The sequence below is a fragment of the Eutrigla gurnardus genome, assembly GCF_963514095.1.
Source record: "Eutrigla gurnardus genome assembly, chromosome: 19".
NCBI lineage: Eukaryota > Metazoa > Chordata > Actinopteri > Perciformes > Triglidae > Eutrigla > Eutrigla gurnardus.
This window is the reverse complement of record NC_139930.1, coordinates 24319498-24332081: the sequence shown is the minus strand read 5'-3', so window position 1 is coordinate 24332081 and position 12584 is coordinate 24319498. Positions and strand designations below refer to the sequence as shown.

At 41.3% G+C, this 12584-nt stretch overlaps 2 protein-coding genes across 6 annotated transcripts; one reads left to right on the top strand and one right to left on the bottom strand.

Annotated features, from left to right (window-relative positions):
* Positions 1-460: 460 nt before the first annotated feature.
* On the bottom strand, positions 461-7221 carry rnf180b (ring finger protein 180b). 5 transcript variants are annotated; one of them, XM_084035017.1, is made up of 8 exons: positions 7127-7221; positions 6409-6495; positions 5754-5852; positions 4206-4916; positions 3827-3940; positions 3106-3325; positions 2483-2608; positions 461-1775 (listed from the first exon to the last, which is right to left on the bottom strand). In XM_084035017.1, the coding sequence occupies exons 2-8, from the start codon at positions 6463-6465 to the stop codon at positions 1576-1578; spliced, it is 1527 nt and encodes a 508-aa protein (XP_083891143.1). In that variant the 5' UTR covers positions 6466-6495; positions 7127-7221; the 3' UTR covers positions 461-1575. The 5 variants fall into 5 exon arrangements, with proteins under 5 accessions (XP_083891143.1, XP_083891147.1, XP_083891145.1 ...); XM_084035021.1 differs by having other exon boundaries at positions 461-1772; XM_084035019.1 differs by having other exon boundaries at positions 5754-5849.
* A 1440-nt stretch (positions 7222-8661) lies between these two features.
* htr1ab (5-hydroxytryptamine (serotonin) receptor 1A b) lies at positions 8662-10184 on the top strand. The gene has a single exon (XM_084034850.1). It carries the CDS (start codon positions 8739-8741, stop codon positions 9987-9989), a length of 1251 nt encoding a protein of 416 aa, XP_083890976.1. The 5' UTR covers positions 8662-8738; the 3' UTR covers positions 9990-10184.
* The last annotated feature ends 2400 nt before the right edge of the window (positions 10185-12584 follow it).

Below are 12584 nucleotides of genomic sequence, written 5' to 3'. Positions count from 1 at the left end.
GAACGTAGCCTAAGAGACAACCAACCCCTAACATAATTATCATCATATAAAGCTAACACGTTAGCAATCCCAAGCAAGGATAAACATCCTTCTACTTTGTAAATGATAAACTCTCTTCAAACTGTATCTTACATCTATATCATTTTAATGAGCATCACTCTAAAAAACACAAAGACTTAACTTTCTCTCCCTTCATTTTTTTCAGTAAAGTGCCAGTTTCTCTCCTGAGTCTGTGCTCAATTAAAAAAAAATCATTTTTTGGGGGGGGGGGGAGTACACTTATTTGCTTCATTTAAAGAGTTAGATGAGATCCACCATTCATGAATCAAGTACAGAGCTTGAGTCAGACATGGTTACCATAACGACTGGAAAGAGGCAGGGAGGGGTTCAGTGTCTGTTCAGTTTTAAAAAAAAAACACACAGCTGAAGCTCACTAATAAAAACACATCTCATTGGTTCTATGCCGATATTATTTATTGACAAACAAGTTTATCCATTTGCATACTGGGCTCATCAAACTCAAAATCTCTATCTGGGTGAAAAAAAAAGGTTAAACTTAAGAAGGCTAAATTCCAATGCAAAGTTTTTGTTAACGTATAAAGAGAAGCAATCAAAAGCATCCTGAATGGAAAAACTGTGACAAACTGGGATGGGACTTGCACGTCCAGGTGGGCTTTGCCACAGGTGATGAAATCTACTGAATCTATGAGCGACACCGATATCGATGAGATGCCTTGGATTGAGCCCAAAGGATATTAAAAGACAACACTCACCACCGCAGCCACCGCCTGCTCACCCTGCTGCCATCTGGTAAGTGATACAGAAGTGTCCTCTGCCATACCAATAGACTGCAGATCAACACCTTTCCTCAGAGTGTGAGACTCACCCTCCACATTGCATTTCGTTGTGCAACCCTGTGTTTTACAATTAAAATAAATTTAAATTAAATTAGACTTGAACTTAGTTGAAATTCCTCTGGCGGTTGGGTGAGCGTTTTGGTCTCTATACAAATAGATTAGTACCAAACCTGTGATGGTGACAACAACATTTCAGGAAGCTCCACAGTCACTTTGTTGTTTGTCTGTTTGTTTTTCTGCTAATTATTTGTCTGTATGCTTATCGCCCCTGGGGCTCCTGTACCGTTTTTAACACACGGTAGTAGTATCAATTTCTTTATGAAAGAAAGGAAAGAAACAAGCATAATTCCAAAAAAAAAGGTCCAGCTATTCCTTGTTCTGATCATCACTACCATTATAACCAGATAGTTCTACCACAAAACCCAAAGGTTTCACTTCCAACCTGCCTGCATTTGACGAGGTTTTCCTGATGTCCAAAGTAACAGAATTGACAGAAGAAATTCCACTTTGCTTCAGGCACTGGCATTTTACTGTGCTTCAGTCGTGTCCTGTATTTTGAGGACATCTCACAGCGTATTATTGCACTTGCACTATGGGTACTTGACTCATCATAAACCTTCATCACATTGAAAAGTTCATTTGTAGTCAGTTAACACATATTGTAAACTTGAAACATAAAACAAACTTGCACTGCAAACTCTCGACGCTCCTCAGCATCTCAAAAGAAGTAGTAGTACATGAGGAAACAGAGGAACAGGAAAGCCAGGATCCAGTTGACTGAGTGAATGTAGACGATGACCAGGCCGACGTCAAAGAGCCAGCCGCGCATGTCGGTGAAGTCCAGAGCGTCCAGCGTGAAACCTCCGTTGGCAAAGTGCCAGCGTCTCCCTGCGGCCGCCGCCGCCTGTCTCTGTTCTGCTGAAGATAGACATATTCAATTAGCATCTGTATTCAAAGCAATTCAACACAATTATTTATTTAAAATTTGAATTTATTTAAAAAATTGATTGATTTTCAGTGATCGCAACATTTTTTACCCGAAAACATAATTTAACCGAGAGCTAAATTACATTATTTTGTTACCATTTCTGAAGCAAAGAAAAATGTGAGGGGGAACAAGGTCTGATTGGCAGAATTGGTCCTTGTTTTAAAATAATAGTTCCTTTATAATTATCTAAAATATGGACATAATTCAAATAAAAAGTCCAGTTTGAGGTTTAAAAATTCCAGTGTAGTTTGCACATTGCCCATTGCAGTTTTTAAATCACACTTTTCATTTTGGGAATGATTTATTAAACGTTTTCCTTTTAAGATTAGCATCTCCACAGATTATGAGGCTAACATTTTTATTTGGAATTTCATTGTGCTGTCATTGTCTTAAATGGCTGTGGCTAGTTTTACTGTAGGACATCTCCATACCGTTTACAAAACGTTTATTATGCAATAATCTTTATCTGTCAACTGCTGTAGAGATGAAGTGTATTATTGACAATACATTGTAGGGAAAAAGCAATAAAAAGTTCTGCTTTCTAAGAAAACGATGTCATGGCCCAACGTGAGGAACGGGTAAAAAGGAGGACATAGCATCAGAAATCAATCACTTTTTCACTTCATCCCTTTCTCACCCCAGAAGTTACGAAAGCGTTTGTGACAGTTGGGCAGAGGCCATTTTGCACACGAAGCACTCTGGAAATTCTGTTTGCGAGAGGAGTAGACTTTCGGGAAGAAGGTCTTCGCTGTTTGGTTGAGCTCTGAAGAAGAATGAGAACATACAGACCAGTCACGATGTGAGTCTGTTTGTTGAAGGCCATTTTTCCTTATTACTCAACTCTAGATCATTTCTATCAAGAATTCAAGAAAACAATAGTTTTCTTGAATTCCATTATCTATACCCACGTATCCCGTGCAGGGAGGCAGAGGAACCTGTCCAGGTGTAACAACTATTCACACTTACATTCACACCTTCAGAGAATTCAGTCTCTGGCATGTTTTGGACTGTAAGTATGGGCACAACAACTCATCATTTAGTCTATAAAATGTCATATAACTGTAAAAAATACACATCACAGTTTCACAGACTCCAAGGTGACATCTCATTTTGTCTAACAAGCCAAAGATACCTAATTTACAATAATATCAAGCAGAGAAAAACAGCAAATCCTCACATTCAAGAAACTAGTCCCTCATTTAACAATATGATTATTTCAAGGAAAAAGACGGTGTCACAGAAGTCCTGGGAGGAGCTTACCTCTGTGGAAGGTGGTGTGTGAGATGAGGGAGCGGCAGAGAGGGCAGGGCGTGTTTGTCGGCTGGTTCTTGGCAATTGTGCGGAGACACGGCTCACAGAAGATGTGAGCGCAGGGCTGACAGCTGAACGGGCTGAAGTAGACCTCGAGACACACGGCACAGGTGAGGCCCTCTCTGTCCTCCTCCTCACTGTCCAACAGTGAACCGCTCACACTCTCAGCCTGGAGACACACACATTAAACAACAACTCCGATCCACTAACCTGGTATTTATTCACAGTACAAGCAGGCTATACAAATGTTTTCCCCCTTTTGAAAGAGTAACATTTTGCTTCAATGTGGCAATACTTCAGTAATGTTGAGGCAAATACTTTGATTTTGATCTTGATGGTATATTTGTTTTTCTGAAAACGTATTTTTTCTGATGATTTTCTACAACCCTTGATTTAGTGTCCATCCTCCAAATGTTGCTACAATTGCATCAAATCCTCACACCCTCTCCTTAATTTCAGAAACCTAAAATTCTTACCATGTATAATATTATTTATTATATTATATTATATATAAATGCTTTTTTTTAATTATAAAATGACTCCCATGGTACCTTTTTATGTTTTCTGTGCAACACTTTCTAAGAACAGTAAGTAGTTTATTTATTATTATTTATAATTTATTATTATTTATTTTTGAATAAATCCTGCAGTGAGAATTCTGCTCTCTCACCTGCTCCTGCTGGCTGAGCAGCCATCGCTCTCTCCTCCTCTGTTTCCTCCGAAGACGGTTCTTCTCTCTTTTGCTCAGTCTGTTTGCGGCCGGAGAGGCCATAATGGCTTGAGGCTGAGAGGGTAAGAGATGCACACATATCAAGAGTCCTGATACCAACTGATTCAACAGGTCCAAACACTGCAGGAAACCCTGAATATGCTGGTTTTTTGGCTCCTTCAGAATATACAGTCATGATGTCTCTTTATGTGTTACGATAGAAAGGTTAAAGAAAAGGTTAGATGTTAAGATGTCATAATGTATGAAAATAATCATTAGCTTCAGTCCTAATTAAAGCTGATTTTTCTAAATTGTAGAACTGCAAATTCCAGCAACATACCACAACTTGCTCATCCTGCTCGGCCACATTGTCAGATATCCAACTCCCTCTGAGGAACTGGGCAGAAGCAGGCTCATAGACAGCTGCGGTCACGGGAGAAGACTCAATGTCCTCCACACTTTGCAGCAGCCGTCCATCCAGAAGTGACTGTGTCCTTCCAGAAACAAATGAGGCTTCATCATCAATGTCAAACTGCTGACGCATGGGATACGAGACAGGTGATGATGCAGAGTCATTTGTTTCCATCACTAAACTCTCAACGGCAGACTTGACTGAAGGGCCTGCACGGCAAAAACATGACGACCTGATGGTGGTTGCATCATCTTCCAAACTGCATCGTCTCCTATGAGAGATGCAGTACAGAGGACTGAAAGTAAACGACTGGGAGTTTTCACTCAGTGAAGTGGAGGCCTCAGCGGGACTGATGTTGGACAAGACAGCAGCACAGTTAAGCTGTAAACCGTCCAGTGCGGTCCTGTTGAGTTCAGGTCTCTGCTTTCCGCTCTGAGGGCCGTCTGTCAGCAGACCAGGCCTCATCCTCCTCGGCTGGACAATGAGAACGTAGTGTTTGTGGTCACGATCCACGCGGCTTTTGTTGAGGTGGATGGTGGCATCTCGGCCACAGGGACACTCACTGCTGTTAATAAAGTTGAAGCCTCCCAAACGACCTCCACAGTTCTGGCAGTTCAGTTTTCCTACAGTCCACTGAGCCTGGACAGAAACCAGACACATACATCTTCACATTGCTTGCCAAACAGTCCACAACCCCCATACATTCACTTTACAATGACCTTTAAAAGCTTTATCGTAGGCAGCTGGACTTGCTTTAGGTTTTTAAAGACGTTTCGCTTCTCATCCAAACCAGCTTGAACTGAAGAAGCCTCTTGGTCTCCAAAAACCTAAATCAAGTCCAGTTGCCTACAAGAAAGTTTTCAGAGATTACCAGGACATGGATGACTGAGAATATGACACTTTACAACGATATAAAAACAGACTGGTTGATTAATTTATTGCGAACAGGAACACACACACACACACAGTACATATATAAACGTTTTTGTTTCTAATGTAATTCAAATGTAAGTAAAATATGTGAATAAGATTTATTCTGTATCATTATATGTTTCAAAAGTTGAAAGCTGTGTACAACTTCTAATACTAGATTCTACTAATTCGACTTAAAAATGTGAAAGTGTCGGTTGGCCCGGGCTCCTTCTGTGTGGAGTTTGCATGTTCTCCCCGTGTAAGCGTGGGTTCTCTCTGGGTTCTCCGGCTTCCTCCCACAGTCCAAAGACATGCAGGATGGGGATAGGTTAATTGGTGACTCTAAATTGCCCGTAGGTGTGAATGTGAGTGTGAATGGTTGTCTGTCTCTACATGTCGGCCCTGTGATAGACTGGCGTCCTGTCCAGGTGAACCCTGCCTTCGCCCAATGACAGCTGGGATCGGCTCCAGCCCCCCCGTGACCCTGAATACAGGATAAGCGGTAGACAATGGATGGATGTGAAAGTGTACATTAGACAAAAAGTACTGAGCTGAGACACTTACCTGGTGAACTGAGGTCAGTATCCACTCTGGCAGTGTGTCAACGTTCAAGTGCCAAATACTGCAAACAGCAGCTGAGCCTTCATCTGTGGCTTCATCCTGCTTCCAAATAAAGGTCACACAATCAGCGAGAACAGCTCCCTTTAGACCCAGTTTCCCTAACACTGATAGCAGCTATGCATTTTTATGACTGAAACTCCAGCTGTTCTCTTCACATTTCCCCGACCCAGATGTCCCCTAACAACTTTATAGACTATTCGCTATGAGTAGGGCTGCAACTAATGATATTTTCCATAATCACTCTCAATTTGGGGGGGCATTTATTGATGATTATTTAGCCCTAAAAACGTGACATAATAGTTAAAATTGGCCATCACAATTAATATAGGCTAGTCATTTTGTAGTAACATAAAACAGAGAAAAGCGTAAATCCATACATTGAAGAAGCTAGAAACACAGAAAGTTTCATATTTTTGCATGAAAATATGTTAAAACAACTGTCAAAATCATTGCCAATTAATTTCCTGGTGAATGACACAATTTGTTGTTGCAAACTTGCATAACTATGACAAACAAAGTAAATAAATCCTCAAAAGCAAGATCTGTAACAACTTTAGATGCAAATGACTAAACAAACAAAGATACAGATAATTCTCACCAATGACAAACGTGTTGAGTCTATGATGCCTTTCCGACATCTCCTGCAGCGGAGCATGGCTCCTTCTCTTCAGTCTTTTCAGTCAAGCTGTTGTTGATGACAATAGTTCAGTTAAGACACGACTGAAAACACAATAGGATCGACTCTGGCAAAAAGTACTTGTCCTTCTTCTTGTTCCTTTTTTAAAGTTTAGGGTGTATTTATTTTGAATCCATAAAGCACAGGAAAACTCTTAATCAACTTTAAATTATTGGAGCATGTTTAAATATTGGCTGGACCTCTGTTGCATTTAACAGGCACAAGACCAGCTATTGCTGTGAGCCACTTATTTACAGTGAAACTGCTAAACAAAGGTTCCTTTTAGATATGATCGTTACCTTCATTGGAAGTAATTAACGTTTAGTACGATACTCATAACACTGTTGTATCTCCAATGACCGGCTAAGAAGTGAAAATGCACGGGTTAAAGTGTTGAGTTATTGATATTATAGGAGGTTGAGGAGGTTTCCCGTTGAAATCACAACAGTGACATACATGTTCTCATAGCCTGTACAGTACACACAGCTAACAGTCACGGTGGCGGCATACAAACCACGTCTTGCTAACTTAGCTCGGCGAAGCACAACAACAGGCTATTGTGGAGTTTTCACCAACAAATAACGTTTTGAAGATATTGACATTCAGCATGCGAGTATTCTTATGACACACACTCGCCTACCCGACAGCTGGAAACACTTTCTGTGTCGTGGATACGAAGAAATCCTCCGCTCAAAAAAGCACTTGGCGACGCTCTGACGTCATGTCAACCGGGACACTACGGAAAGTCCAACAGACCAAAACACGCGGCGCCCTACAACATTAAGATCTTAAAGGGACAGTTCACCAATATTGTGAGAGATCCTAAAGCATATCTTGGAAAGAACAAAACCCCAAAAAGTAATGAATTAAACAGATTTGAATTAAGAGACATCTTGTTCTGATCTAAATTTAACCGGGGAAAATTAATTTCAACATTTCAAACTATATCTTTGATGCAAACATTATTGAGTTGTATTTTGGACCAGATGTTTAAATGGATTTGCACCACTAAAAACAATGTTAATTGGCTTGTTCTGTATGGATTTGCACTGTACTTAATGGGAACAGATTTTTTTTAAATCTTTTTTTCTTCTTCTTTTGAGCAGCCTAACAGGTTAATCCAGCCATGATGAACCAGACAGAACTGTGACTTTTAATATATGTTCATGCATGTTAGAAAATTCACATTTATTAAAACAAAAAATATCAATCCACAATACATGTTTACTGTAAATAGAAAATGTACAGTAGAAGTACCATTTAACTGTAACTGCTATATTATATTAATATATGAATTGCCGAAGAAGAAAAGCTGTCAGTTAAAAGAGAAAGGAGATTTGTAAGCTTTCATTTTATTTCATTACAATTTTCCATCACCCTGTCACTTTTCTCAAATGTGTGTGTTGCATAATGCTGGGACATAGTGCTCTGTCCTTGCATTTCTATATTCAGTTTACAATGTTTATGCAAGTTAAAATAATGAAGGATTGCATCACCATTTAATAATTGTTAGTAAAGCAGACCAACGCCAGGTGGCAGCGACACACCTGGCAGCTTCAGAGCGCTGACCATGGTGCTGAAAATAACGCCCCAACGCTTTTTAATATAAAGTTAAATGGGATTAAAGTCATACCACTTTGAGAATAATCAACAGCCTATTACCTGCTAACAAGGTAAACTGAAATCCTCTTCTTTTCTTTTAGTAGTTCCATACTCAAATTCATGTATGATTTATTTATTTTTATCATTATTATTATATTGTTATAATTAGTATCCTTATTATTAAGGAGAAATAGGAGTTTGTCGATGTGCGAGTCACAAAGTGCCATTTCACGCAAAATACACTTTTCTTTTCTCACCAAAATGGCAAAATCCACTTGTTTCAAGAAATTTGAACTGATTTAACTTGTAGCCTGAGGAGCAATAAATACATAAATTAACATATTTTAAAGTTTTTAAACATGTCTATTTCATAACTCCTCCATCTTCACGGCCTTGGCTGTCGACTACACACAGACTCAAACTGCCACTCCGTTACATCCTCAAAGACAAATGACGCATTTTCCATCACTGGTATAAATACGCAGTGTCATTCTCCGTCAGCAGCCGACACTCGCAGTTCATACTCTCTCTGCTGCACGAGACGGTCCAACAGTCCACTATGCGCTCTTGGAGGTGCAGCTGTGTGATGCGCGCCAGGCTCCCCGCCGAGTAACGGAGGCTCTCCAAACACACTTCCGAGTTCACCGACAATGGAGGACACAAACAACACCACGGCCTGGGCGCAGTTTGACAACTCATCCAGCAAAACCCCCAAACCCGAAGACGAGGAGGTGAAGCTGAGTTATCAAGTGGTCACCTCGTTCCTGCTTGGCGCGCTCATTCTGTGCGCAATATTTGGGAACCTGTGCGTCGTTGCAGCCATCGCCTTGGAGCGCTCTCTCCAGAATGTGGCCAACTACCTGATCGGCTCTCTGGCTGTCACCGACCTGACGGTGTCCGTGCTGGTGCTGCCCATGGCGGCGCTCTACCAGGTGTTGAACCGGTGGACACTCGGGGAGATTCCGTGTGACATCTTCATCTCCCTGGACGTGCTGTGCTGCACGTCGTCCATCCTGCACCTGTGCGCCATCGCGCTGGACAGGTACTGGGCGATAACCGAGCCCATAGAGTACATGAAGAAGAGGACGCCGCGGAGAGCCGCCGTCCTCATCAGCGTCACCTGGCTCGTCGGATTCTCCATCTCGGTGCCGCCGATGTTAATCATGCGCTCGCAGCCCAGCAGCATGGCAGAGAACAGGGCGAACCCCAAGCAGTGTAAGATCAGGCAAGACCCCTGGTACACAATATACTCAACCTTCGGGGCTTTTTACATCCCGCTGACGCTAATGCTGGTTTTATACGGGCGGATATTCAAAGCTGCCAGGTTTCGCATCAGGAGGACGGTGCGTAAAACGGAGAAGAAGAAAGTGTCCGACTCCTGCTTGGCGTTGTCCCCCGCCCTGTTCCACAAGAAGTCTCCCGGAGACGCGCAGGCCAAGTCCTGGAAAAGGAGCGTGGAGCCCCGGCCGCTGCCGAGCGCCAACGGCGCGGTGAAACACGCGGAGGACGGCGAGTCTCTGGAGATCATCGAAGTTCACAGCAACTCCAAGGGCAACCTGCCGCTGCCCAACACGCCGAGCTCCGTGCCGCTGTTCGAGAGCAGGCACGAGAAGGCGACGGAGGCGAAGAGGAAGATCGCGATGGCGCGGGAACGCAAAACGGTGAAGACCCTGGGCATCATCATGGGCACCTTCATCCTCTGCTGGCTGCCCTTCTTCATCGTCGCCCTGGTCATGCCTTTTTGCCAGAGGTCGTGCTACATGCCCCGCTGGCTGGAGGATGTCTTTAACTGGCTGGGCTACTCCAACTCTTTACTCAACCCCATCATTTACGCGTACTTCAACAAAGACTTCCAGAGCGCTTTCAAGAAAATAATCAAGTGTCATTTCTGCAGACCGTAAACGCTCAAGCAGGTGAAAAGAGGCGCACCTCTAAAAAACCCCAACAAGCCTATAAAAGCGGCACAAAGAGATTGTTCTGAGTACAGAATGCTAAAGCTGAAAAGAGGGCTCATAATGATTATTACTATTGATCATCACCATCGTCATCAGTACTGAAATATTCCCACAGATGTCCGTATATGCATATAAGTAATAAAGCTGTGATCGTTGGATTGAAGCTGTTCCTCATCCTGTAATGCTCAATAAAGAGATATCTTTTTCATCATTCCTCAGAAGTCGTGATTTTAAAATGTATAGGCTACTTTTTTTAAAGATCTGTTAATTATATATATATATATATATATATATATATATATATATATATATATATATATATATATATATATATATATACATATATATATATATATATATATATATATATATATATATATATATATATATATATATATATATATATATATATATATATATATGTGACAAAATGAGGGGGGAAAGAAAACCTGTCTCATACTCAGAACTTGATCCGATGAATGTTTCGATAATCGGTTAATCAATCAGTTAAAATGTCTTTTCCATGAGTGTACATTGAGAGTATCTTTGGATTAGGGAGTGTAGGTCAGAAAATGTGAGACATTCGATGACGTCACAGTGGGCTCTTGGGAAGTATTTTTCATTATTTTCGAACTAAATTTGACAGCCAAAGTCACAGTCCATCGATTGAAATAAAGATATTTATAGACAATGACTAAGTTGCAGCCCGACTCTGCCATTACATTTCACTCTACGTGTTCAAATACATAATACTGTAAATGTGCTAATTAGAAACTGACAAATTAAGGATCCAAAGCAGCAGCACCTGGCAGGCGTATTTGTCACATTCCAAAGCTCCTCCATCCATTCAATATATCGTCTCATTAAAAGAATAGGCCGTTCAAGATCTGCATATAAATATGAAAAAAAACCTACAACTTTAATCTTAAATCTTTTATTCGATGTCTGTGATTCTTCCGGATTGCTCTTCTTTCTTTGCACATGATTGTCACCCACGTCCTTATGGATGTGGAACGAAATTATGGCATTGAAAATCTGGCCATCACCACGGCATTGCTCTCAAGCAAGGCCCACAATGTGACACTTCTTTTTTTTCCTGTGGCAACTGTCAAGAGTGACGGATGTGGCCTTGTTGCTTCCACATGTGGATTTTTATTAACCTCTTCACCCCCATTGATCTATTGGTGGGGCGGCTACAAGCTCAAAGTCATGCAGGTAAGCATTGATTAAACCAACGCAACGTGATTGTTCTAACATATCAAATATTTCAAGCCCAATTTTGGGGAGGAAATAATCTAAAACTGAAGCTCAATACAGCTACAATATGTCAATTGGATGGAAAGGTGTGCATGGAAAGAATTGGCGTTACTTGAAGGGAAGATGAAGAGGTTAATCCTTGTGTTGTATTTGTGAATTTAAATAAACCACAGTGGGCCCTTATAGTTATATCATCTTAAATTCTTCATAGAATTGGATCTGCAGCAACAGAAGTCTGTCACCCTCCTCAACGTGTCTTCAAACAACACCTTGAGCCCCGGAGTGTCCCCCCTGAGCAGCACCCGCACTCTGATCCTCTCATAACATGCATGTGCGGATCTGCTGCTATCTCAGGGATGATTTTGAAACAAATATGATCCTTATTACATTTGAAAAAAAGCATTTCGTCATTCTGGGGGAGGGCGGTGGGGTAACAGACAGACAGACAGACAGAAAGTCAACAGACACGAGCAATCTTCAAAAGGTTGCTGTTGAAGTGGTCGGGTGCTTTTTGTGGTTGCCTTTGCACTTTCCCTCCATCAATCACAGCCTCATAGCATATAAGTCTATCTTAAAAAGGCGGTGAAGGGGGCATACAGATGGATGCTCGAGAGGTGGTCGCCATAGCGACGTATGGTGGCTGCAACTCCGGGGGCCGAAGGGGCAATTACCTGATCAAAGGCCGGCTGCGACGCAGCAATACAGAGGTGCGTGTGAGGGGCCAACAGCTGGCAGCGACCGCAGACAATAAGCAGGTGTGGTTTTTATTCTTTTACTTGGCTTACAGTGTTACACAGTGACTGCTGTACACTAGCTCTTTGTCCGGCAACCCTCCTCAAAAAGAGTGACATCATTTTTTTAAAGTTGGTTTTTCCCTTTACTACGCATTACCGTATTATAATAAAATATAATTATATTATATTTATTATATAATATTATAATGACTGTTATCCTGTTACATATCTTCTATTTCTCAATGAAATATTAAAACCACAGACTCCATGTTATAATTTTGGCCACAAATGGAAAAATTACATATTTGGCACCATTGGGCACATTGGGATGTCCACTTAAAATAACATTCTGTGGCTTTGAACGACACTTTGAGTGCTGTCCTGCTAAAAGGTCACAGGTTAAATAATAAGGCTGATATCTTCATGCTTTTATTCTGGGACATACAGGGTTTTAGCAACCTTCATTGTAAAAAGGTTAAAGGTGTCACAGAAAAAAATGTGTGCATAGTTTAATATACTGTGCTCTCAAATGAAGTGTTTAAGCGATACC